Source organism: Barbus barbus (assembly GCF_936440315.1).
Source record: "Barbus barbus genome assembly, chromosome: 10".
NCBI classification, from domain to species: domain Eukaryota; kingdom Metazoa; phylum Chordata; class Actinopteri; order Cypriniformes; family Cyprinidae; genus Barbus; species Barbus barbus.
This window is the reverse complement of record NC_136738.1, coordinates 9,061,446-9,087,362: the sequence shown is the minus strand read 5'-3', so window position 1 is coordinate 9,087,362 and position 25,917 is coordinate 9,061,446. Positions and strand designations below refer to the sequence as shown.

The 25,917-nt window shown below is 36.7% G+C and overlaps 1 protein-coding gene across 2 annotated transcripts; it reads right to left on the bottom strand.

Annotated features, from left to right (window-relative positions):
- Positions 1–4,959: 4,959 nt before the first annotated feature.
- LOC306876001 (histone acetyltransferase type B catalytic subunit-like) lies at positions 4,960–25,254 on the bottom strand. 2 transcript variants are annotated; one of them, XM_079426885.1, is made up of 11 exons: positions 24,784–25,254; positions 23,832–23,903; positions 23,521–23,596; positions 23,279–23,399; positions 18,434–18,613; positions 17,857–17,978; positions 15,855–15,959; positions 14,155–14,261; positions 12,454–12,605; positions 10,236–10,352; positions 4,960–5,454 (listed from the first exon to the last, which is right to left on the bottom strand). In XM_079426885.1, the coding sequence occupies exons 1-11, from the start codon at positions 24,788–24,790 to the stop codon at positions 5,287–5,289; spliced, it is 1,227 nt and encodes a 408-aa protein (XP_079283011.1). In that variant the 5' UTR covers positions 24,791–25,254; the 3' UTR covers positions 4,960–5,286. The 2 variants fall into 2 exon arrangements, with proteins under 2 accessions (XP_079283011.1, XP_079283012.1); XM_079426886.1 differs by having other exon boundaries at positions 5,356–5,445; positions 10,226–10,352; positions 24,784–24,837.
- Positions 25,255–25,917: the final 663 nt, after the last annotated feature.

Sequence of the window (25,917 nt, the reverse complement as noted above, 5' to 3'; positions counted from 1 at the left end):
GCTTTGCCACAAGCCCCTAGAGAACCTTGCTCTTTTACACACACACACACACACACAAACATCAGAGCGCTCAGGTTTACAGCCCAACCTGCCCACCTGACCCCCCCAGTCTTCTGTTGGCACACGCAATTAAAAGATGTCAAACCTGGTTTCTTTAACTGTGTTTGGGTTTGGCTTGTCAGCATGTCAAAGGGTATCTAAAGAAGGTCTCAATTAAGGCAGAATAAGAGAGGTCTGGAAAAGTGAGTTTGAGGAGAACTGCTGTCCCTCAGGCATGAGACGACGCACAGAGAGACAATGGTCCGGGAACACGATAAGGACGGCATGTCTGTCTCTGCCGCCCCCTGGGAATTCTGGGACTTAGACGCTGGGATTCCGAAGGAGAGGTTTGTAAGGCTGCTGCGGACAGCTGGGATGAGTTCCAAGGCCAGGGATACGGAGGCGCCACCAGGTAACAAGAGGCGCGGAGTTGACGTGCCAACAAGCGTAACCGGAGATCCAAAAACCTAGATTGAAACCTCCAGTCCATCATAATTACAGAGGGAAACACTGCTGTCGCTGGTTTCATCCAGCTCAACATATACAGTATCCAGAACTCTACTGCACAAAATACCTTCCTTTAGGAAAACTCTGGATCTGTATTCACACGATTTGTATAAATTACAGACAGGAAGCGTGTTTTCAATACTACTCTTATAATAGAAGCCTAGCAGCCAAAATTTCCACTGGGTTTACAAGCAGAAATGTGAAGCTTGTGTTTTTGTTAAAACACTTACACGAGTTGTTCTTCAGTAAAACGATTTATTTAAGCTGTTAAATCATCATTTGTAAGCAGGACTACCTGTCTAGGTGGAATACCTTCTGATTATGCATCACCACTGTAATTCCTAGAGGTGGATGTCACTCCATATAAACAGCACTGTAAGTCACATCCTCTCCATGTCAAAAGAAAATGAAAGTAGGTTTACTTTTTTTTACTGGTCTTTTACTTGACAAGCCGGTAAACCATACCACATCTCATGGTAGCACATGTAATGTTTCATAATTTTGAAACTGCATATTTTAATGTTTATCCACAGTGCAGTCCTCTTAGTAAGTAAAATTGTTGACTTTCACGACTATTTAAAATGAGTTCCTGTGATAATCGAAAACAGGCTTATAGGGGTTAGTTCACACCTAAATGAAAATTGTCATCAATTACTCACCCTTATGTAGTCCCAAACCCATAAAACTTGATTGTCTCTGAAATAAAAATTATATTTTTGAATGAAATCAGAGAGATGTTTGTTCCTCCATAAGTAAATGCCATCAAAAAAGTCACGCAGGGTTCGCAGCGATGACTCAGAAGAGTCATTTTAAGCCATTTTAAGTTCCCCAAAGAACCTTTCAGTGAACAGTTCTTAAAAGAACCATTTTGTGTGAGTGAAGAACATTTTAATAAACTGAAGAAACTTTTCCATTATGAAGAACCTTTTGGGGAATGGAAAGGTTCTATGAATGTTAAAAAGGTTCTTCACTGAAACATATAGATGCCAATAAAGAACCTTCATTTTTACAACATTGATACTTACTATGAACATTTACAATCCAATTTATGGAAGCATTTATAGCTGTCTCAGTTTAAAGAAGCAAGAATCACAAAAGCTAAACCCTGCTAGTCTCAAAAAAGAGGTGCAGACAGCGAGATTCCTGTAATCTAACCTTTTCTACATCCAGCACTGAACTCAGATCACTGACTGACAGCCATGCTGATGGCGATGATGATGGATCCTCTGGAATAAAACACAAAAGGCTCTGTCTGCAGTGTGCGTTAGCTCTGATGCCTGTGCTCGGCTCTCAGGGGCTCAGCGGTTTGAGTGACTGCAGTCGGGGGAAACCCTACAATACAAGCACATATTACGGTTTACACAGCTCTCTGAGTGATGCTGCCAAGAACAGTTATTTTCCCCAAAACACACATACATAGACCGTCAGCTGCTTTAACACATTTCACCTGTGAGCGTTATGGACTATGTACTAATGTAAGAACTTTAATGGCGTATTTTATAACACACTTAAATGGCTGTGGGTTAAATAAAAAGTAATGAATACATAGGAACAAGAAAGAAATTCTTGAGGAACCAAGATACTTAATGAAAAACCTGCTTAGGTCAGCTTAGACCATTTTCAAGTCCAAGATGGTCTTAATCAGTTTATATGAGAGATGCAGCTCTGCAAAGCTTATAAAGCTATTATTAAGCTATTTATTACTGCAGGAAAATAATCCCATGCAGTGTAGACAAGATGGGTGAAAGTGCCCAATTATTATGGTCAATTACTCAAAAGTGAAAGGTTCAAGGGTCTTTGCAGCAATTTGGTTCCTCAAAGAAAGTTTCAGTAAAAATTCTTCAAAGAACCATTATTTCTAAGTGTGAAGAACGTTTTAATAATCTAAAGAAACTTTTTCCTACAGTGGCCCAGTAGTCCACAACACAACCAAATCTCCAAAACACAACAAACTCTCCACAACACAACAAATTCGCCACAACACAACAAAATCGCCACAACTCAACCATCTCTCCTCAACACAACGAATTCGCCACAACACAACAAAATCGCCACAACTCAACCATCTCTCCTCAACACAACGAATTCGCCACAACACAACAAAATCGCCACAACTCAACCATCTCTCCTCAACACAACAAAATCGCCACAACTCAACGAACTCTCCAGAACACAACAAAATCGCCACAACTCAATGAACTCTCCACAACACAACGAAATCACCACAACAAACTCTCCACAACACAACAAACTCTCCACAGCACAACAAAATTGCCATAACACAACGAAATGGTGCAAATTTCGCTATGCTGTGGCTTGTTTCCATTGTGTTGCGATTTGTTGCCGTTGTGTTGTGCTAATTTCATTGTGGCTTGTTTCCGTTGTGTTGCAACTTGTTTCCGTTGTGTTGTGCTAATTATGTTCTGGCTTGTTTCCGTTGTGTTGCGACTTGTTTCTATTGTGTTGTGCTAATTTCATTGTGGCTTGCTTCCATTATGTTGTGACTTGTTTCCGTTGTGCTGCAGCTTGTTTCCGTTGTGTTGGGCTAATTTCGTTGTGGCTTGTTTCCATTATGTTGCGACTTGTTTCCGTTATGTTGTGGAGATTTCATTGGGTTCCACACTACTGGGCCACCATATATATATATATATATATATATATATATATACAGTATATATACCTTAGGCCCCAGAGAAAAGAGCATGCAGCCATCTTTAGAATTCTGTCCTTGAACTTCCGTTTTATCTCTACAGATCTTATGTAGCTCTACCCATTTTCAGCACCTGTCTTCCGTTTGTATTTCCACAGAGTGAAGTCATGCTAATTTATGAATGAACCACTCATTTTAAAATCTTCTTGTTTGTTATGACATTCACTTTGAACACTACAAAGCACATAATAACTTTTGTTAAGTCTACAATAAATAAACTTCTTCAACAGTGATGCAACAGAACTACAGCAAAAACGGAAGTTCAAAGTCAGAATTCTAAAGATGGCAGCACGTTTGTTTCTCTGAAGCATAAGGTCTATAAAGAATGGAAAGGTTCCAAGTATGTTAAAGATTCATTGAACTATAGACGCCAATAAAGAACGTTTATTTTTAAGTGTATATCATATTAATGTATTTAATCTGGTCACCAGCTGAAAAGCAAATGTCTTCAGAATACTTGAGTTACAAGGGTTAGCAGTTATCTGGGTCAAATCTCAAAATCCCAAAGGAGGAGCAGCATTATGAGTTCCACCACAATATCTACTGTCAAAATCTTTCCATCCTACAATGGAAATCCTCTTTAACACTCCAGATACTCCAGCCACATTAATTATTCCTCTCTATTTGGATTGAAACAAGAGGCCTTGATATGAACTCAGGAGCCAGAGGAACATGAGAGGATACAATTAATATCTGACATGGTCAAGAGTTCTGTGCTCAACTTCTCACATTTGAAGAGGATGACAAATGAAAATTAACCTCCAGACCTTAATTTTTTAACTGCGTCGAGTTAAAGGGAAGAGATGGTAATTCATCCATGGAATCAGTGTGAGTGGTCGGTGTGGCGACAGGAAGGGCGTCAGCGTTACGGTCATTAGTGAAGCACTCAATGCTAAATGCAATCAGAAGATGCATTAGCTGCAAAAGGGAGGCAGCAAATTGTACAGCACATTTCTGCTTGCAAATTGATTTGACTTGAAATGAGTGAATGATCAGAGGTTTAAATTTATCATTGTGCAGTAATGTCAGCTAAAACTCTTCTATGCATTTCATCCAGTGTATCGCCAGCTAATCTTCAGATCTCAGCCCATAGATCAGTGACTGTCTTCACATTAGTGCACTTGGGAGTTTCAGAGGCGCCCACAAATGAAGTAGCCTTCAACAAGCTTTTCTTATGAAACCAAAGTGTAAAAACAATAAATAAATAAGAATTTAATTTCTTGCAATAGAAAGTTCAAAAGAAGTGATTTTTTTTAAATTAAAAAATCTTGACAAAAATAATCTTTACTGTCAATTTTGATCAATTTAATACATATTTTCTGAATAAAAGCATTAATTTCTTTAAAAACACCCGGTTACACTTCATTTTAAGGTGCTCTTGTTACAGTGTGTTTATACATTTAAATACAGAATCATATTAATTAACTACTTACTATATGGTTAGGGTTAGGATTTTGCTTAGGGTTACTTGCATATAATTATGCATAATTAGTTATTATAATAGTAATTACAATTAACGTGTAACAAGGACACCTTAAAATTAATTTTCCAAAAAAAACTTACCGCAAACGTTTAACTGTGTTCTTCAAACACAATGTATTATGCAAGTTTTAAGCACCGTAACATCAAACAGTGCAGGGTTAGTCTGATAAGTGATGTTGATGATGTTTTTATTGTAGACACATCAAAGAGATACATTTGAGCAATATACAAAACATTTTATTTGTTTCTCATAGGAAGTGCTTCAAAATCTACATTTTTACATTTTAAGGAAAATGTTTGATGGAAAAACCAATAACAATATCAACTCAAAAATCTTCTTTCAAAGTTCATCTTCACAGTAGACCAATGCACTCATCTCTCATTATGTGAATAACTGCCCATCGTCTGTCTATCACACAAGTAACAAATGCAGATGTGTCAGGTTTAAACCCTTATTAAACACTGGATACAATGCAATAGAACAGTGTGTATGTGTGTGTGTCTGGGCCAGTCTTTTCCAGATCTTTCCAACAGAAGTCTCCGTGTGTTCACGCCTGAGCCAGTCGCTCCAGGACTCTGCGATACTCCGCCAGCACATCCTGGTAGCTTTTCTCCAGCTCCTCGTGTTGCAGTCTCGTGTCCATCTGGCTGATGTGGGACGCCAACTCCTCTGGCCTCAAACATTTCTGCATCTTAGTCAGCTCACGCTGGTTTTTCTACAAAAGTGTTGGGAGAAAATACACAGGTGTCAGCAGTACAGTGCAAGAGAAAATAACATGCAAAGCAGCTCACCCGATCCCATCCAAAACCTGCTATTGAACAGAAACCCCAGGGCAAATCTGATTACATCACAACTCAACTTCATGTATAAAAACACAGCGAGAGAAAGAGAGGAGAAATAAAAGAGCCGTGAACAAAAATTGAGTCGGTAAGGTTGTTGAGAGGCTTTGGCACCGAACCAAGACTCACGAAACAATGAATTCAAAAGAAAGCGCACACACAGAACGTATACAGATTTAGCATTCAAACACATTCACTAAATATAGTATATTAAATATATACTAAACAGTTTTTCTGCATGTATTGTTTCTAAATTTGTGATAACTTTCTAAATCAGTGACAACTATAAGCAAGCCATCAATCAGCTAATTTCCCTATTAAACTACTATTCTAAAACACAATTTGCTTACAGAGGCACTGCTTCCACAGGGAGTTTACATGCATGACAAATCAAGGCAAGGCAAGGCAAGTTTATTAATAGATCACATTTCATACACAGTGGTAATTCAGTGTTAAATCAGCCGACCACTGTTGTCCTTATATAACAACTTGCATAAAAAAAAAAAAAAAAACTGCATTTGTGTGTGATTTATAATACAGAAATGTCAAAATGTTGCCACCTGGACACAAATGGATACCTGGACAATTTTCAGTCTGGTTTGCGAGCGCATCACAGCACAGAGACAGCACTCATTAAGATAATAAATGATATTCGCTTTAATTCTGATTCTGGCAAAATATCAGTGCTGGTACTACTAGATCTTAGTGCTGCGTTTGACACTGTCGATCACAACATACTTCTAGAGAGACTGGAAAACTGGGTCGGGCTTTCTGGGATGGTACTCAAATGGTTCAGGTCATACTTAGAAGGGAGAGGTTATTATGTGAGTATAGGAGAGTATAAGTCAAAGTGGACGTCCATGACATGCGGAGTCCCACAAGGCTCAATTCTTGCACCTCTCTTGTTTAGCCTGTATATGCTCCCACTAAGTCAAATAATGAGAAAGAACCAAATTGCCTATCACAGCTATGCTGATGATACCCAGATAAATTATAATTATTATAAATCACTCAATGGCCTAGGACCTAAATACATGGCAGATATGCTCACTGAATATAAATCTAACAGACCACTCAGATCATTAGGATCGAGTCAGTTAGATACATCAAGGGTTCACACGAAACAAGGGGAGTCCGCTTTTAGCTATTATGCCGCCCACAGTTGGAACCAGCTTCCAGAAGAGATCAGATGTGCTAAAACAGTAGCCACATTTAAATCCAGACTCAAAACTCATCTGTTTAGCTGTGAATTTGTTGAATGAGCACTGTGCTACCTCCGAACTGACTGCACTGTATTTTATGTATAATCATTTTTATTTCTAACTGTTCTGAATTCATTTTAAATAATTTTTCAAATCATTTTAAACATTTTTACATTTCTGGTTTTATTGTTGTGATGATTTTTTTAAATGATTATTTTACTTCCTTTTATGTAAAGCACTTTGAATTACTACTGTGTATGAAATGTGCTATATAAATAAACTTGCCTTGCCAATGCCACAGACCTTATTTTACTCACAAATCGAAAACCACTATTGAAAACCTATGGGGAATTCCAGAGAGAAGCCATGGTGAATCAGCCTGTCGGGTTGCTCTACAAACTGATATCATGACTGAATAGCTCTATTGTGTAATTCCTTAAGTGAGACAGTGTGTGCAAACCTAGGGATGTCAAAAGTATTGAGGCTGGATTCACAAGACATTCTTCAGAACAAAATTCTTCTTAATTTTTCTTTTAAGATTAAAGTTAAGAATATTTTGTGTTCCCAAAACATTTTTCAAGAATGTTTTTCAAGATTGGTTTAAAAACAGAATTTAAAATCCTGAAAAAAAGTTATTAAAAATCATCATATATATATAACCTTTTAAAGTTAGGATAACCTCCAATTTATCTTGAATGTCCAAAAATGTAAGGTGTTTCATGAATTTACTGGAAGCAGGGACTGCAAAAAGACTGAGTCTTTCTACATTGAGTTCTTTAGCATGTCTTTAGAAAGAACAACTATACATTTAGATAACAACAAAGCAGATTTCCTTAAAAAATAATATAAATAAATGAAAATATCTTTTTCAGGAATTGCAGTCTTATAAATGTCTCAGAATTTATTTGAAACGTCTTTACTTAAGAGGATTTTAATGTATCTAGTACTATAGTACTAAGTGGATACACAAAATTGTAATTAAAAATAAAACTACAACGTCTACCTGTCACAAGCGTCTGCCTTCACACTATGTGCATGCGGTCTACACAATGAGTGTGACAGTCAATGTTCAAATGTTCTTGGTCTAAATGCCTATTTAGAGAGATATTAATATCTAAAGTTAAGGCAAGCAGGCAAACTATCAGATCTGTGCATTAGTCTGTGCATAACAGTCTTTCAATGTTAATCCATCTTATATCAATAATATTAATCAAACAACAATTTACTGATATTGTGAGACCTTCAAGCAAGTGTGCATTGAAATGTTGGGCAAAGTTCATTATTAATGAATCACCTCCTACATCCCTACCTACATACACACAGACAAGATGTTGTGAAGACTGGAAAATCTGCAACACATTCAGAGTAGAGAGACCTCTAGAGGAGAGAAAGAGAGAGAGAGGCATGTGGTCTGCAGATCCTGCTCTATTTCCTTTTCTGCCTCATGTTTTTTACTCTTTCTTTGGCTCTGTCTCTTTCGTCTGGTGTGTATGCGGTTATTCTGCTGTCAGAGTTCTCTGTCCTGGACAGTGTCATCATGAGAGTGGTTCTGATTCCAACACATTACCGCTGCTTGTGCTTCAGCACCAAAGCACATATCATATCAAACCACATTATCTGCAACATATCAACTAATATTACCACAACCTGCAAGAAGAATTAAGACACATGCAGCGAAAAGAAACAGCTAATCGAGTTAAAATATAAACTAAATAAGATGAAAAGATAAAGACCATTGCAAAAATCTTTGGCAACAGAACTTAGCAAAAACCTCCAGAGACCTGGAAAGTTCCAAAACTCATTTGACATTCATTCCACTGTGAAACTCAAAAAGAGAAATTCAGCTGCTCTTTTCCATACAATGAAAACATACTGTAGCTACAGCATCTTAAAATAATAACAATAAAATGTGATAAAAGAATTCTAAAAGTACATCATATACTATATTCTAAGACTTCTGAAGACATGATACACAAAAGTTTTGTGTGAGGATTATGATCAATTTTTTTCTCATTTTGAGTTACACGGTAGAAAATGTCATAAATTGCTATTTTAAATTTTTCGACATGACAGCTACTAGCTACAATATGCTTTCAGAATAGAAAACTTCTGAAAACATCTCCTTTTGTGTTGCACAGAAGAAAGAAATTCAAACGTTGAACAAAACAATGATATTTGAAATGATAATTCTCTTTTTTACTATAGCACCACTGAAACTTTTTTTTTTTTTTTACAGTTGAAAATGGTTGCGCTGCATGTGCTTTTTTTTTTACTGATTTTACTGATGAATAGTAAGTTCAAAAAACGTATAAAAAAATATAAAAACAGCATTTATTTGAAATATTTTCTAACATTAAAAAAAGTCTTCACTGTCACTTCGGATTAATTAATGCATTGTTCCTGAATAAAAGTTTTAATTTATAAAAAAAAAAAAACATCTTGGTGAGGCCAAACTTTTAAACGGAAGTGTATTTCTTTAAATATTTTGGCCAGTATGATAATGCATAGATTTTGTTGCTCCGAAAAGCAGTGCAGAGGTTGTGTAAGCTTAAGAATAACTACTTAAGACATTAAAATACAGCGTGTCAAATCGCTCCAAATTATAACTAACACATACACAAGCCTGCAGAAAGATGACTATTGAGGTCAAAAGTATTTAGTGATAGTCCACAGCTCCAGTCCGGAGATACCCAACAAGCGTGTCTTCATGCAGAGAGAGCAGATTAGAGAGAGTCCGTCCGTGTGCAGGTGACTGGGTGCTGCATTCTCCCTGCTAAATGGCTCCGCTTAAATCAGATGCAAATCTGTAATAATGACACTTGTTGTGAATGGAGCTCGTGGTGTGGATGTGGAGACTGTGGCTGCTGCCCGGTGTGAGCCATTATACCCTCAAACAAACCCAGACCGAGGCCTCGGGTCCCTCTCACTCTTAACACCGCGTGAGAGGATCACACAGGAAACGGCGCAAACTATTCACGCCACTCTATGAATAAATTATACCAGACAAAGACTGCTGAATATCAGAAAAGCAGCACTGAAAGAGTTTGGTTTCTGTTCATTTTTATACAGCACATAAACACAGCTAGAAATGTGCAGCTCTCTTTGAACTTCAGAAATGCTTCATTTCACATGTTGTAGTTTGAGCTGTGCGGTTTGGAGAACGTTATACAAGCAGGCTGATCTTGGCAGTCGCAACCAGGGTTTGTTTTGGCAAGACTTCACTTGTTTTGTTGTTTCTTGAAATCCATGTTCAGCACACGAAGCTCAGGCTCCGCTCTCTGTGCTTTATGACTGACTAATCATTGCATGGGAGTTGTAGCAGTTACGCCTAATGGGCAATGCACTCCATGTACAAAGTCAGATTGCAGTCATTCTGCTTCTTAAAAGCAGTCAGTCAATGCAGACAAACAGGGATGGACCTACAGCTAACATGAGAAGATAAAACACACACTTACTCTGTAGGGTCCATAGAGTCTTTTTTTCACCTCCAAACGAAATTCTCTGGCTTTCTCTTCATTGCTCATGTCTGTGTTTCTGAGACGCAGAATTTCATAAACACGGCGTGCATGTTTCTGAAAGTTAGACAGCATACAAGAGACATACTGTAAAGCTTTGCTTCTTTTAACAAACATTATAGCTTTTTCAAGCTAAAGTTTGGAGAGAGCATCTGTGGCATCTTGAGCAGAATATGTGAGGTTCAGATTTTCTTGCACTTCAATGTTTTATTCAAATTGTGAACTGTCAATACAGTACTTTAGAAGTGGAACTACTTTCATTTGAAAGTCTGGTTATGTGTTATCAATGTAATTGCAGTGAGTAGAGCTGAGGAAGCACATCATTTTTGCAAAATAAAGATAGATAGGGCGATTAGAAAACAAAGCTGAGGGGTCATCTATCACCCTGAGGGGGTTTATTTTTATGATAATGACCAGCTAACCGTGCAATATTCATTCAATTATGCCGTTTTCCCAAACAAATAAATAAAACATGGACATGAAATATTGAATTGGTTTTAAATGATTTCATGTGAAAATAAAGAGAGCATTGAGTGATACGAGACCTAAGAACTAGCACAACTATATAAGAAATGCGTAAAAACTGTCAGTGTGCCACAGACGCTATCCATAAAGCATAAGCTGCGACATTCACAAATGCAAAAATCAAAACCTGAATCAAAAGAAGAACATCATGCATCATTAAGCAAATAAAATAATGTTCACTGTGTTATGTAGGTAACTTTTTTACAAGTTTTGTTGTAAGTATTTTTTATACTGATGAGAAATTATTTGTTTCTAATGGATCAAACATAAAATCTTACGTTGCATGTCACACTACAATAAGGTGCAACGTCAAATAATTTCTGGTGGTGGATGAGGAGATCCTCCCTCGCAATGTAAAGCACTTTGAGTGCTTAGAAAAGCTCTATATAAATGTAATGAATTAAATGTCCATATGCTAAGTCTCAATGGAGAATAATGCAGTTTAGTAACCGCAAAGAGCAGCAATTACAGACTGACACTTTAACCTTCTCCATTTTTCTGGGTTAAAAGCATCTTGCTCTGGGATTCCTGTGCTATTCTCAATCGGTAACCATGCCTCCTTTAGTAACCATGCCTCCGAGAGGTCCACCATACCTCATGCAGTTCCTACTAGGGTAGTATGGAAAGCCAAGCATTTTGCCTGGCCATGCCATAGGCACCACGTTGAGATAATCACTCACAAACAACATGAACAGAGGGGATTGTGGGGAATAAAAGGGGATGCTGGGTTATAATTGGAGCAGTTAAAGAGTGGCCGGAGTAGCAAGAGAGAGGAGTCCCACAGGGGTCAATGTTAGGCCCACTCCCACTCACTACCTGCTAATGGCCAGCGGCCCCAAGAGGAAACGGATGTTCACTCCTACCTTTAGGGGCATTACAAGTTGAAAACCCATCAGAACAAAGTCATTACCTCTATACATAAATGCACAAACTCTTTGAAGAATTAACTGTATAATTGCTTGAATTTTAATCTACAGTATACAGCAACCATATAGCTTCAAAGAACAAGGCAAAAATAGGGCTGGGTAAAATAGCTGAAAAAATACTCAAAATACAAAACAAGGTAAAAAAAAAAAGAAAGTTCTATAACCATGCTTTCAGTTTCCCAATAAATAAATATAGAATGATATTTAATTACTACAACTGATATGCACCAATATAACCATGTAAAATAAACAGTGCTGCACACACAAACTTTTAACTAAAACATTTCAGAGCATATAAAATGCCGCACAGGAACTTTTGAGAACATTTTTCATGATAATCCCATACCACTAATTTGACCGAAACAAACGGTTCAAAATTCATTGAAATTAATCAAACTATTTAATGAGGTTTGAAAACAGGGGCTATTTAAATATCTTAGTCATCACACTCTTGTGAAGCTAGCCTGCGGGGATGGCCTTCAGGAAACTTAATAGCAAAATAAATCATTAAAACTCTAAAATATCTAATCAATGTATAACACACAGCTGTAGTGCACACGTGGGCAATGCAGGTTTGAATCCAGCTTGTGACTTAACTCCTACAAAAATGCCATTCCCATCTGTTCTCCTAATGTCTTTTCTTGACTATAGCTATTAATAAAAACTGACAGAAATAATAAAGCAAGTAAACCTGCAAGAGATGGTACCTTGTTGATCTTGAGTTTCTCTCTGGCCTCAGACACCATCTCTTCACTGAAGCCGTGAGAGAGTTTCTCACTGGAGAAGGATGGCAGAGTCAAGCACAGCTTCACCAGCACAAAATCTCTCAGCTTCACATAGTTTTCAGATGGGTCCTCCGCTACAGAGCAGACAATTACAAAAAGTCAACTCATGTGATTCTTGAAAGTTTTCAATTGGTAAAATACAGTATGAAGACACTGACGCCAGACAAACCCTCATGAAAACACTGATTACATATGCTGAATGCATCAGTGGTGAAATTAAGCTAAATGCATGTTTACTCTGGTACTCAGGGGAAACAAAAACTTACTAAACAACTGAGTAGTAGTTAGTCAATGACTGAAGAGAGACAGAAAAGAAAAGACCTAGTTTGAGGCAGGGCAATACATTTAATATTTACAATATATTGTAATATATGGCAATATAAAAAAATGGTGGCAACAAAATAACATCATGATTTTAATGCACTTAAAAAAAGACTGCACTGTTATACTAAAGTTGAACTCACTGCCTCAAACACAAGAGCATTAAGAAAAATATGTTTTAAAAGTGTCTAATATTTTAATCTTCAGTAGCAAAAAATATTGATAGAAGTGAAATAAATCAAATTTAGCAATATCACAATAACTAAATTTTGACTGTGTTCTTGAATACTTCTACACACTTTGAGGGATAAAAAGGTATTTCACAGCAAAATAAATAAATAATCTTTATATTTATTTCTCTATACATGGAGAGACAGAGAGAGAGAACTAAACAGAAATAGTAAAACAGTGAGTGCTAGGTAGATCTGGTAGAGTGAGCCCCCCCTCCCTTCCTCTCTCTATGAATAATTGTGTCTTTGTTGAAGGGGTGAGTGAGTGGCAGCATGTGGCCAGCACATTTCTGCAGCAAACTGCTGGCAATTAACATCACATCCCTTCACCTCCCCAAAATTGAAGGCAGAGCAACTCAACAGCAACAACTTCCTTACCAACACTTTGCCCTCTCTCCCTTTCACACAGAATATCATTAGAATGGATGTGTGACAATACAGGTTGGCTTTCTGAACACACACTCTAATGGTGCAAGGCTATAATTAATTTTATTTATTCAGATAAAACCATTTGAAAAGGATTTCCAAGATCAAAATCAAGAAAGCAACAAGCCAAATTATAATTGACTGTATTGGAACTTCATGCTGTCATTTTTGGCTGCATTAATGCATGTAAAAGTAGCTTTTCCCTCATGTTATTTTGCATATTATTGCAAAATAAATCCGAAAGTGTGATGAAAACCCTGATGTAATGTGAAAGCTGACTTTACATTATCCCACTTATTACACAGATAGATAGATAGATAGATAGATAGATAGATAGATAGATAGATAGATAGATAGATAGATAGATAGATAGATAGATAGATAGATAGATAGATAGATAGATAGATAGATAGATAGATAGATAGATAGATAGAACAGACAGAAACTGATATTACTTAGCATTAATGGCATAATGGAAATACTTAGCATAAATCTTTAACCTTTAATTATGAGAAACAGTAATAGTGATCCTGACAAATACCACAACTAATAAAACTTACTAGTAAAAACCTCAATAAAAACAGAAATAAACTACTCAAAATAGGTCACCTGACTGTTTAATCTAGGCCTCAGTGTCGGCTTATACCTGTGATGTCCTGTACTTTAGCAGAAGTGCAGTAGTATCGATGGACGGTCTCTAAGAGCTGAGCGCCGTGTCCTTCTCCCTGGAATGGTGGCAAGATCAGCATCTGGCTACACACACACACAGAGAGAGAGAGAGAGAGAGAGAGAGTACAAAAGCTTTAGTGATGCTGCACAGAAGAGAAGATGCTTGGGCACAATACCAATTTAAGGTTAGAGCTCTTGAGCCTTTGAGCAATGGTTCTGCAAACACAGAGGCCTGCTACACTTCCAGCACCCTTCAGACACATGCTACACTACTGACTTTACAGAATCTACTGAAACTGACACTACAGGCCAGAGGTTTTGCTTAAAAAAAACAACATTTTACATTGAACATCAAGTGGGGCACAACATTTTAACAAAATTGTTAATCACACAAAATGGAAAGGAGAATATGGAGCTCTTACTTAAGGAGGAAAAAACACCTTAATTTCATTCAGAGACCTAAACTTAGCAAATACATGCATTTTGGTGCAGTTTCTACCATCTACATGGTCAAAAAGAAGAAATTCTACTTGTAATGTAAATCAATAAAATATTTTTAACAATATAACACTACTTACATGACCTGCATATAATATTTATTCATGCATATAAAATTGTCACTTGATATCTCCCAATAATGTCTTAGTAATTTGATATTTAAATGTTTAGTTTTATGATCAAAGCTCTGTAGTTTTTATTATCGGGACAAAACATACAATGCAATACAATGATGATTGCATGGATAATCAAGCAACTCTAAGCTGCTTAGGGTGTTCAAGTCAGCAAGTGTTCATCTTTAAATATTACCAGTAACATAAAAGTTAATCTTATGCTTAATTTACAAAAATCAACCCGAAGGGGGATGTTTTTACAATTTAAAAATAACTTTTACTTGCTAAAAAAAAGTATAAACTATCAATCAGATGACAGAAGGCATGTAAGAGATTGTGTACAACAGGTTCAACAGCAAAGTTCTGATCATGTTGATAATTTAGAGACCTTAGAAATAGGCGTATCAAATGACAAAACTGGCTTTAAAGGGTTAATATGACAATTTGATAAAAGCATAAACAACAGCAGAAGTGTGATATGATAAAACAGGGCTAAATATTGCATTATATGTGCCATATTACCAAGGGAAAGAGTGACTGGATGCATTACTTTTGACATCAACAACAAAATAAATGGAAGCGTTTTGTCCTGCCGTTAAAAAGATGATAAGCCTAGTTATTCTACTATTCATTCTACACACGATTATGTACTTAGTTGCAATTTATTATTAGCATTTAGGTTTTTCCCCTGCTATCAGAACTCATTTTGGGTTGCGACCCACCAGTTGAGAATTACTAATACAGACCATCACACTTCCGTCCACCTCAAATACAGTAAGCAATGATATCATCAGTTTTCGAAAGGTTATACATGTTCATTCAGCAGTAGCCAACGTAATGAAACATTAGCGCGTCTTGTCAATCAATACATTAGACTCGTTTTCAAAACGAGCTTTCGGGTGGGTGATGCTGAATTCGTGGGTCTTATAATACCCAGAGAGGGGCTGGCACCCAAGAGACGCTAGACGGTAATTTGGGAGTTTTAGGGACAAGGGAGAGAGAGATGTGTAATTTTCTTTTTCGCAGAATAAAGCAGATAGTGGGCACGTGCTTCCTTAGTAATTACCTGACACGTGGTCTGGTTTTGTCTGGGTATACGTAGTAATTATACATTGTCATGTAGCCAACCGTCGCGTAGAGGGTCTCTCCATCCTTATTGTACTTCTCGAATCTGTAAGAAAGACAGAGAGATAGAGAGAGATGACAAAGGCGGGCAGGTCAATCGTAGGCACGCTCCCATGCACCGGACCCCCCCGTCGTCACTACAAACTCGCTGCGGAGGGCCAGTGGCCTGTCGATGCACCTGCTGGAGACACTGAATGCATTATGCACTTAATTGGTGCACTGCAACTTAGACCAGAGAGGCAGGCATCTAGCCTCTTCACATCACTCCAGTCCATTTGCCCATTGTCTGTTTTAATAGGTGCCAAAGCAAAGAAAACACAGGCAGAGTCCCCTTCACTACCGCTGGAGACTTCATTCAGCATTTCAAAAGACAACAACATTCAATTCAGCCTCTTGGCCTGACTCAAGAAAGAAAGAAACACAAGAGCAAAGAAACCAGACAAACAGCACAAAGGAAACTCTTGCCAGATCAACAATTTGCCTCAATGCAGGATAAAATATAATTAAAGCAGCCTGATAATTGGCCCCACAAAGGCAGGAGAGAAGTCCCATTTGGACGCTTTACACGTGTGTGCGTGTGTGTGTGTGTGAGAGAGAGACTGTTCAGAAAGTTACTGTTCACTATTAATTGACACTACCTTCTTATCCGCACTCTTTGTGAGAGCACTTGATTTCTATTTTTTTGCCTGCTGAAGTTATCAACACGAGTCATGAGTTTTTGCCAACAAGTTACATTTGTTCAAACGCTGAGAAATATCTGAGAGACTCTTTATTTAGCATGTGTCTGTCAGTGGTTGTCAATTGGTTTTGTTTCCGGACACAGATTTTACATTCAAATGAAGTGGAACAAAAAGATCCTTAAAAACAGAACTTTATTATTCTTACCATGATCTGCATGGACTAACAATAAAGTATGTTATTAACATGCCATATGCTAAATACATTGGATACTGAGCCAAAAAATGGAATGTTGCAGTTTATATCTAACATAATATCTCATTAAAAGTATTATCTGGGGTCCAATACAAGGGACAGTTCACCCAAAAACAAACATTTTGGCATCATTAACTGCCATTCATGTCCTTCCAAAACTGTATGACTTTCTTGCAGCAGAACACAAGAGATATTTTGAATAATGTTGGTAACCAAACCATTCCAGTTACCAGTGACTTATATGGATTAGAAGAAAGTCATACATTTGGAACAACATGAGCAAATTACAAAATTTTATTTTTGAGACAAACTATCCCTTTAAATGGAAAGTACAGTGTATCTGAGACAGTTTCTGCTACATGTTGTCAATTACCACAGCTAATAATTTAGATTTTAGTTGATTGTAAAAATAAACAAAAATTGCACATACAATAATGGACATACAATGGATGTCTATAGGGCAAGACGTTTCAGCAGGTTTCAAAATAGAAATGTGTATAATTTGTATAAAAGTTTGTATAATTTTTTTTAAATTCATATAAACCACTCAAAAATGTGTTATTTGACCTGTACAGATGTCTAAATGATCCGTTTAGTGGTGGGATTACTGATCTAGAGGGACTTTACAGCCAGGTATGGGTTACAGACAGACATTTTTATGGGCAGATGTAAACATGTTCTGACATCCTTGCATGTATGATGCAAACTTTTAAGTATTTTTAACATGTGAAGACTTCCGGGAATATTATTGAAAGGGTCTGTATTTTAAATGGATTGTGTCTTGCCTTTTAGACAGAAGAGCATTACTAAAAAAAAAAGTTTTTGCAAATGTTCTCAAACTGAGAAATGAGGAATTATTTTCTGTGGTAATGAACAGAAGGCCAAACATGCTGTCAATAGCCTCTCCTGAATCTGGACTGTTCTATTATTATGAACAAATGTGACAAATATAAGAATACTTCAATGCTGATTCAAAATGAATTTGAATCTGATCTGGATTAGATACTCACACGAGGAAGAAATCCCAGCGATCATCATCCACATCGATGAAACTGGCTGTCTCAATGAACCACATGAGAAATGTCTGGAAGCGTTCATGGTACTCTCTGAACCCTGGACACGAGATATCCACCTGAAATGATGAACGGCTGATGAAATCCATGGTGTGTTCACAAGGAAATGTGCTAGAACGTAATTAAAATGTGCAGTAGCAAAATCAGCATTTCCTTTTGCATAACATGGTACACTGAAAAAGTCAGTCTAATAAGATGCAGCAATAAGATTTATTAATAAAATAAGTAAAAGTCAGCAAACCATAAGCGACAGGGCATAGTTATAAATACAATAATCTTTCATTCAACTATCTCCACTTCTGAAACGTTTCATTTTCTGCAGGTAACAGTCTATGTGAGCAAGAAAAACAACAAGAATCAGTAAAACCATAGCCTAATACTTTTCACTAGTTACGATCCACACTGCCAAAGCTGGTACAATTGCCTGAGAACTCGATCATATTCCAGTTTGAATGCTGAATGACATCGCCAGCTGTCAAAGCTGTGACTCAACATGCTCCGGGAAACTCTGTACCTTGTGTATCTGGTAGGTGAGATACTCTCCTGCCTCCACATTGTGAACTTTGTAGGTGTGCAGCAGGCTGCCGAAGGGTTTGAAGTTGGCCTCTTTCTCCAGGAGAGAGATGAAGTCATCTGTGTTACAGCAGAAACCAGCAGGAATGATCTCTCTGATCTTGCCCTCCACGTCATCTGGCTGAGAACAAACACAGAGAAAGAGCGAGCTGCCTTTAAATGACTAACTACCAACATTTCAACAAATGACTAACTTACATTTATGCAAGAGACCAGAGTGTATATTACACTTCAAACAAGAGAAACCAAGCAAAGTCAATATTTAAACTTCTAAGAATCACAAGAAAAGAACTGTGTGAATTTGAAGTCATTGAATTGAACTGAATTTCATTGCAGTCACTGTCAGATTTCATTGCACATAAAAAAGCGTTTTATGTCTTAAACATTCTGCTAAACTCCTCACTTTCTGTTATATGTAACAGCATGAGGGTTAGAAAATGATGACAGAATATTGCGCCAAACTACCTGTTTAAAGGCAAACATCAGCACACGAGACAGAATGTGTGCATCTCTATAGAGTTAACACACATTCATCTTAATCTAAAGCACGTTTCAAGCTCCCACAGAGCGAGCGGGGTTAACTCAGCTGTGTCTAGTATACAGTGAAAGCAGCTGAATTTAATCATATAAACTGAAGTGGCACATTTATGAGTTATGCGTCTATTCCCCTGGCGCTCGGCCTTACATATAATCACAAAAGAGCCCTAACAGAGTAATTCCCTATTGTTCTGTCATTAAGCTATACTTCAGCTGTGATTGGCACGGCGCAAAAAGGAATTAAAGGAAAAAAATACATATTTCTGTGGCACAAAAAGGAGACCCATTAGGCAATTAGCAATGTCAGCTGAGGAGTTTCCAGCCCCCTTTTCCTGTGCCTCCTCTGAAAGACCACTTAATTGAATACATTTACTACTTATCTTAAACCATGAATATCAGATGAAGTTCCCCCCACCGTAATGTGTCCCAGCTTCTCACCGGGCAATAAAATTTAATGAATTGATCTCGACTTAACAAAAAAAAAAAAAAAAAAAGCCCGGACATGTATAATAGGCTCCTGTGTTCTGAGGCTGGTGAGCGAACTCAATCAAACGAGTTTGCCCTCTCCATTCACAGGCTCCGGGGCGGACAATAGCACCGTCCCCCTCCTTCCCCCATCTAGGATTTTTTTACCCAGCAGAATGTGCACCCATGTTTGCATTGTATCCATTTCCAGCGGGGCTGACATGAGAACACTTTGTATTAAGTTGCTAAGCAGGGCCCTTTGGCCGCGTGATGGGCTTCGCTTGTGTAGCGGGGCTCTTCATTCACAACGGCCACAAAACACACGACAAAAGGCTAATGCAACACGCCACTAATTCCTGCTCATTCAGACATCAGCTAATATCAGAAGGGGATCGGTGCACCTGCAACTCAGTAACACTCACTATTGTACCACTGCGTTATGGGAGCGAAGAGACAAGAACGGAGCAGATAGAAAATGGTACAAACAGACAGTTTCTCAGGCAAATTGCTCAATCGCACAAATGAAAGCACGCCATTGTGGCGTTACCGTATTAACTAACACCGCTTAAGGATCCGAGACTCTTCAGAGTTTTGAGAATGCATCTTCTTTATACGATGGGGTTCAACAACAGCATTGAATCCAATTACACTGAAAAAAACAACACTTTTAAATCAAAGACATCATCTACGAGGAAAAAAAGATGAAAAACAGAAAACAATATGAGCAACGGTGAAGCACTGTAAATAAAAGACATAAAATCAACTATCCTCAAACAATAAACATCTTAAGTATGTTTAGCGGCTATAATTACATGCCACGCTTAAAGGTGGAAGACACTCAGAAATGCCACTAAACACAGTCACGTGGTGTCAGCACACAATATATAATTAGGTCTAATACTAATAAGTTCAGGTCTGATTTTATTCAACTACCTAAATCATTCACACAGACAAGCACGCTTGTTCTAATACTGTGGAAAGGATGAGCTGCAATATAGGTCAGTGTGTCTGTTAAGCACATTTGCTCTCTGTAAAGGGTTTTATTAGCTGGAATGAGAGTCTGGGATGGTGTGAGTTAGGGCTATAAACTGTGTGTAAGTGCAGTAGTAGAATAGAGATCTAGCAAATCATACACCTGCTCAACACAGGTGAATGAAATTGAAGGGAATAGTCCTCATAAAAACACATACAAATACAAACGTCCTCTCTTCCGTGGAACACAAAAGGTGTTTTCTAATTATTCTCTTGACAATAAAACGAACCGGTTTGTGCTACAAGGGCTTTCCTGTAGCTCAAACCGTAGAGCATGATGCTAACAACGTCAAGGACATGGGTTCGATTCCCAAGGAGAGCAAGAACTGATAAAATGTAAAATGTGTACCTATGAAATTGCTTTGGATAAAATCATCTGCCAAATGCATAAACGTAAATGCCTCTAATCCAGCGGTTCTCAAAACTGGAGCCTCAGCAAACTTATACGGGGACCTAAGATTACTTACATGACTTAACATAAGACAAAACAAGCATTAAAATGAGCTAAAACAACTAAGAATCAAGATATTTCTTAATTAAATCCATCCCTCAACAACTTTTTTTACACTGTTCCCACTGTGTAGAATAACCTGGGTATAGAAGTGTAAATTAAGAAAATATTTTTCTTAAACCTTATTCACAAATGGAAAATTATTTTAACTTTATAGCTTAAAAAGCATGAGAACCTTGAAGAATATTCAGCTCTTAAAACTTCTCGTATCCTGAAATTTAAATTCCAGAAACTAGGACTTTTGAGGCCTTGGAGTGAAAAAGGCTGAGACCCACTGCTAAGTCATATGACAGCTTTATGTAAAGAACATAATGAAATTTTCATTATTCACTGAAAATTTCCCCTTTGCGGTTGAATTAAGAGTGTAATAAGCAATGCTATCAAATAAAAACCAAAGATTTTTGCTATAAAATGGCACCAACGTGCCAAAACATAAATTTCGGTCTGTTCCTACCACAAATTATGACAGATGACTTGGAAAAAAAAACGCATGATTTTGGGCAGCATGAACATTTCTCCTGTTATTTGACACAAGAAAAAAGAAAAAGTCGTATGGGTTTGGAGCCATGATGAATTCGTGACATTTTTAAATCTAATTAAGAAGCACTAGAAAAAGTATCCACAACAGGTTTTTGTGCAACATTTGGAGAGAATTTCTCATTTTTAAATGAATTCATCAAATCACTCCCTCTCTGTAAATCGGACTAATATCTCAAGAGTACTGAGCTTAACTTGGCATGACAGACCTATCACGTCAGCAACATGTAAACAATAAGACCACACACTCCCCACTGCACTGCTAAAACTAATAAAAGATGCCCACCATGCCAATACTGTTAAAAAAATCCTAAAGACAGCTTTTCATTTAATGAGAAATATTTATTATAAATCCATGTAAATGTCAGTTTTGCCTTTTGCTTGGCTGTTTGTGCGCTTGACTACCGCAGCACAGGCACAAGCACTCCAGACTTGACAGGTGTGACGTGTTTTTCTAAAGGACCACAGAAAACAAGCCTAAATTTGCTTCCAATGGTAAAAAAAAAACATAATAGTCCTATATAATATAGTTACATGCAAGGTCTAATAATAACAACAATAATCACAATGCTTGACTTCTTTAATTCCCGCCCCTTTGTTGCAATCGACTGCAAGTTACATCCCATCCTAATGGTTTTTTTTTAATTTTCTGATATTCTGTAGTCTGATGTTCATTAGTATTCATTGAGATGCTATTATAGTTTTTATGAATATTTTAATTAGTTTTTGTTTTTAGAATTTCTATTTTCATTTTGTTTTTAGTAATAAAGTTTCAGTAATTTTGTTGTATGTTTTTGTCATTTACCTTTTCTTGCGTTTGTATATTGTTTTTGTTGTTGTCTGGGCAGCAGGCAGCAAAAAAAAAAAAAAGTTGACTTTTAAATTTTATTTTTTTATTTATTTTAATGCAAGTGAAGATTTTGTTTTAATGGTTTTAGATGTAATTAACTATAAAAACCCTGATGTACATGACAATATAGGAAAAAAAAAAGATCTATTTCTACTAACTTTCGCAACTTGAAATATTAAATAGACTAAACTGCAAACCTATTTGTGCTACAAACCAGTTTTTTTTTTTATTATTACTGAAATAAATTTGAATTTTACAAAAACAAATACCGGTTTGCAATATCAAGCAGCATAACGGACAGTTTTTGTATCATAAAATAACTGGAGTTTTAATTTGTAATTCCTACATACCAAAAACAATTGACTGGCTTAAAATTATAACATAATAATCAGTTGTAATTAATTCAAGACGACCACAAATCTATTTTTAAAAAACCTATCAATCTATACATTAAATCTATATTAGCCAGCTGGATAACATTATCGACTTGCCATGTTTAAATGATCAAAATTCGACAACAATAGTTCAAAAACATCAAATATTTAGAGCTTGCATAAAGTCTGCATTGACTGGCTCCTACCCACGCTTACTGTTGAGTATGTTGGAAAGGCACATGGTGTGCATATATGGAGTGCGATGTATAACTGCCTGATTCTATAGTCAGCTGACTCAGTGGCTTTCTCTGACAGCATTCCTCTCTTTTATGACACTAAATGCTGCTCTCCACCTGTGCAGATTTTGTCCAGAATGTGATGCAAATGTATATTTTCACTGGACTGTATGCACATGAAAACTGTGCATGTCAACACTGTCATTGAGATGGACGTGTATGACATAAAATGAACGAGTTGTACCTCCACACAGTCAAACTTGTCTGTGACCCTGGCCGTGTACTTGACTTTGAACAGGGTGCTCAGGTTCCCTGCACTGTAGAACAGCTGGATCTGAAGACCTTTGTAGCCAAACGCCACTTCACTGCGCAAAAACAAAATACAAGGACTGGAGAAATGGGCCAAAACAGTGGTGCCAAGAAAAAAAAAACACAACTGTTACAAATATAGTAAGAGTCTAGTATGCAATGGTGTGTGATACATACTCATCTCCATACAGCTGATGACTGTACTCAGGGTGAAACGTTGTGCTTTCATCATCTATATCCTCCGGGAACCGCACTACATCAGACAAAATAATCATTTTATCAATTAGGAATTGAATAAAAGGGGACATTACATATTAAAATGTAGCCAAAATATTATCCATTCACAAGAAAAGGAAAGTTGTCTCAGATGAAAAACAAGTTTTTTTTTTTTTATGCAAGATGACAGACAAACATTTTTAAGATTTGGAATAACATCTATTGATGAATTGTTACACATTTATCTTTTTAAGTGATGAGTAACGATTTACCTAATTTCAGGCATACAGCTTCATTAGTGTCACATTTATACTCTGCAAGTTTCTTCTCCATGTCATTCATGGCTGGAGGAAAGGCACAGAGAAACATGTCTATCATAACAGCATAAATAAAGTCATTTCTGTCATTAGCTTCACAACTCAGACATGAAGACACGATATGATACAATACAATAATGTGGCTGCTGCTGGACTACAATTTTATAGATGAATACAATATAAATGTAGTGGCATTTAAATGTTACTACCTAAAATAACAACTTCACTAATCAAATGTAACAAATTTAAACTTCTTTGTACAGAAAATAAGATGTTTGAAACATCTCAAATCATGCTGGAAAACAGGATCATCAGATTTTGAGTGCTTTACACTTGAGTTGCTCAACTAATACTTGCTATAGCGATCATATTATTTGTATAATTTGCAATGACACAAATGTACTAAAATGCTAAATAGCAGCATCTGCATTGGACTCAAGTGTATGCAAGTATAACACTATCTAGTAATGAATACATCTTTTAACACATATGTATATTTACTTCTATTTGGCAGATATATACTGATATATATAGATATATACAGGCATGAACATATCGAATGACAGCTCACATAGACACTGCATCCAGCGAGTTACCTTGCAGCTGCAACCCGTCTGAATGTACAATATGTTATCTGTGTGATATTGTGAGTTCGTCTGTGTTAGTATATCTGACATTAAAAACAAACACATAATCATGTAACGTTAAGTTAAACAAGCATGTGCTGCTCATCTGTGTGATGATTAGCATTTAGCCGCAGCTAAAACTCTCTCTCTTCTCTAATCTATCTGCTCCCAGACATCAGCACACAGCACCGCTCGAGTTATAACATCACACAAACACACACGCTTTGTAACAGCAGAAGTAATAAAACACCGCCGCTATTATAGAGGGTTTTCACACTCACCCGCCATTTTTGCACGTCTTCTCCGTTCAACCCGCCAAATGCCGAAACTGCTTCCTGTTTACCCACGTGCTTCCGCTCGTTAATGCCATTGGAAGAAATCTCACGGCGTTGTTTTTCTCATCGAAGCAGCACCGCTGTAATCTCAACGTTACCTCGCGGCGTTAAAGTTTTTTAAAATGTCATATATCGTCGTGTAGCACTTAAATAGCACTAAAAATACAAGTAGAATAAATGTGACCCTGTCTGTGAAATCCAGGCTAAAGTCTCAAAGTCTAATTGAGATAACAAGCATCAAAAGTTTGATCAATCGGTGCTTTAACTTATGGAAGATAATTTTTCTGTACAAAAAAAAAAAAACATAAAGGACTTTAGCTGGGTTTTCACAGCTAGGGTCACAAAAATGTGTTTTTAAATGCAGATAATAACAAAATAAATTACATCAGGTTTCAAAATGAAGGACCACGTGATCATAAATTATCACCACCTTAAAGTAGCATGCAAATGAACAAATAAATTAAATTAAGCCTGTTTTAGGATCGTTTTGATTTTTTGGGACTGTGACTATTCATGACAATTCACCCATTCAAATTTTCAAATTGTTTTAAATTAGTTAAAATATTATAATACAACGGTTTTTATTATTTAAATATTTATTACATTGAAATAATATGCATTATATTTAATGTTTTCAATAAAAAACATAAATTAAAGGCATTACAGAAATACCTTTATCATACTTTGCCATTTAAATAATAGAACACATTTTTTTTGTTTACATAATGAGTAATGCAGAAGGGTTCAAATTTAATTAAATTGAAATGCTACAAAGAAACTTAATAATAAATCCTAACAGTCCTAAAACAGTCCTTTCAGTATGTTGAATACAATCCTGAACACCTTTACCCCAATAAGATGTCTTGGAAATAAATTGTAGTAGCAATGTAAGATTTTATGTCAGATTCTCTTGCCGAAGTATTAACTAAACAAATTTGAGTGTTGTTTTTATGATGAAATTATTAGATAATCATTGAAGAAAAGTTTCCAGAAAAGCAGCAAGTAGCCACCATCATCAGGCATTTATGAAAACAGACAACTTCAAGCAGATGCAATAGATAACCAGGTTAGTTTCTATAA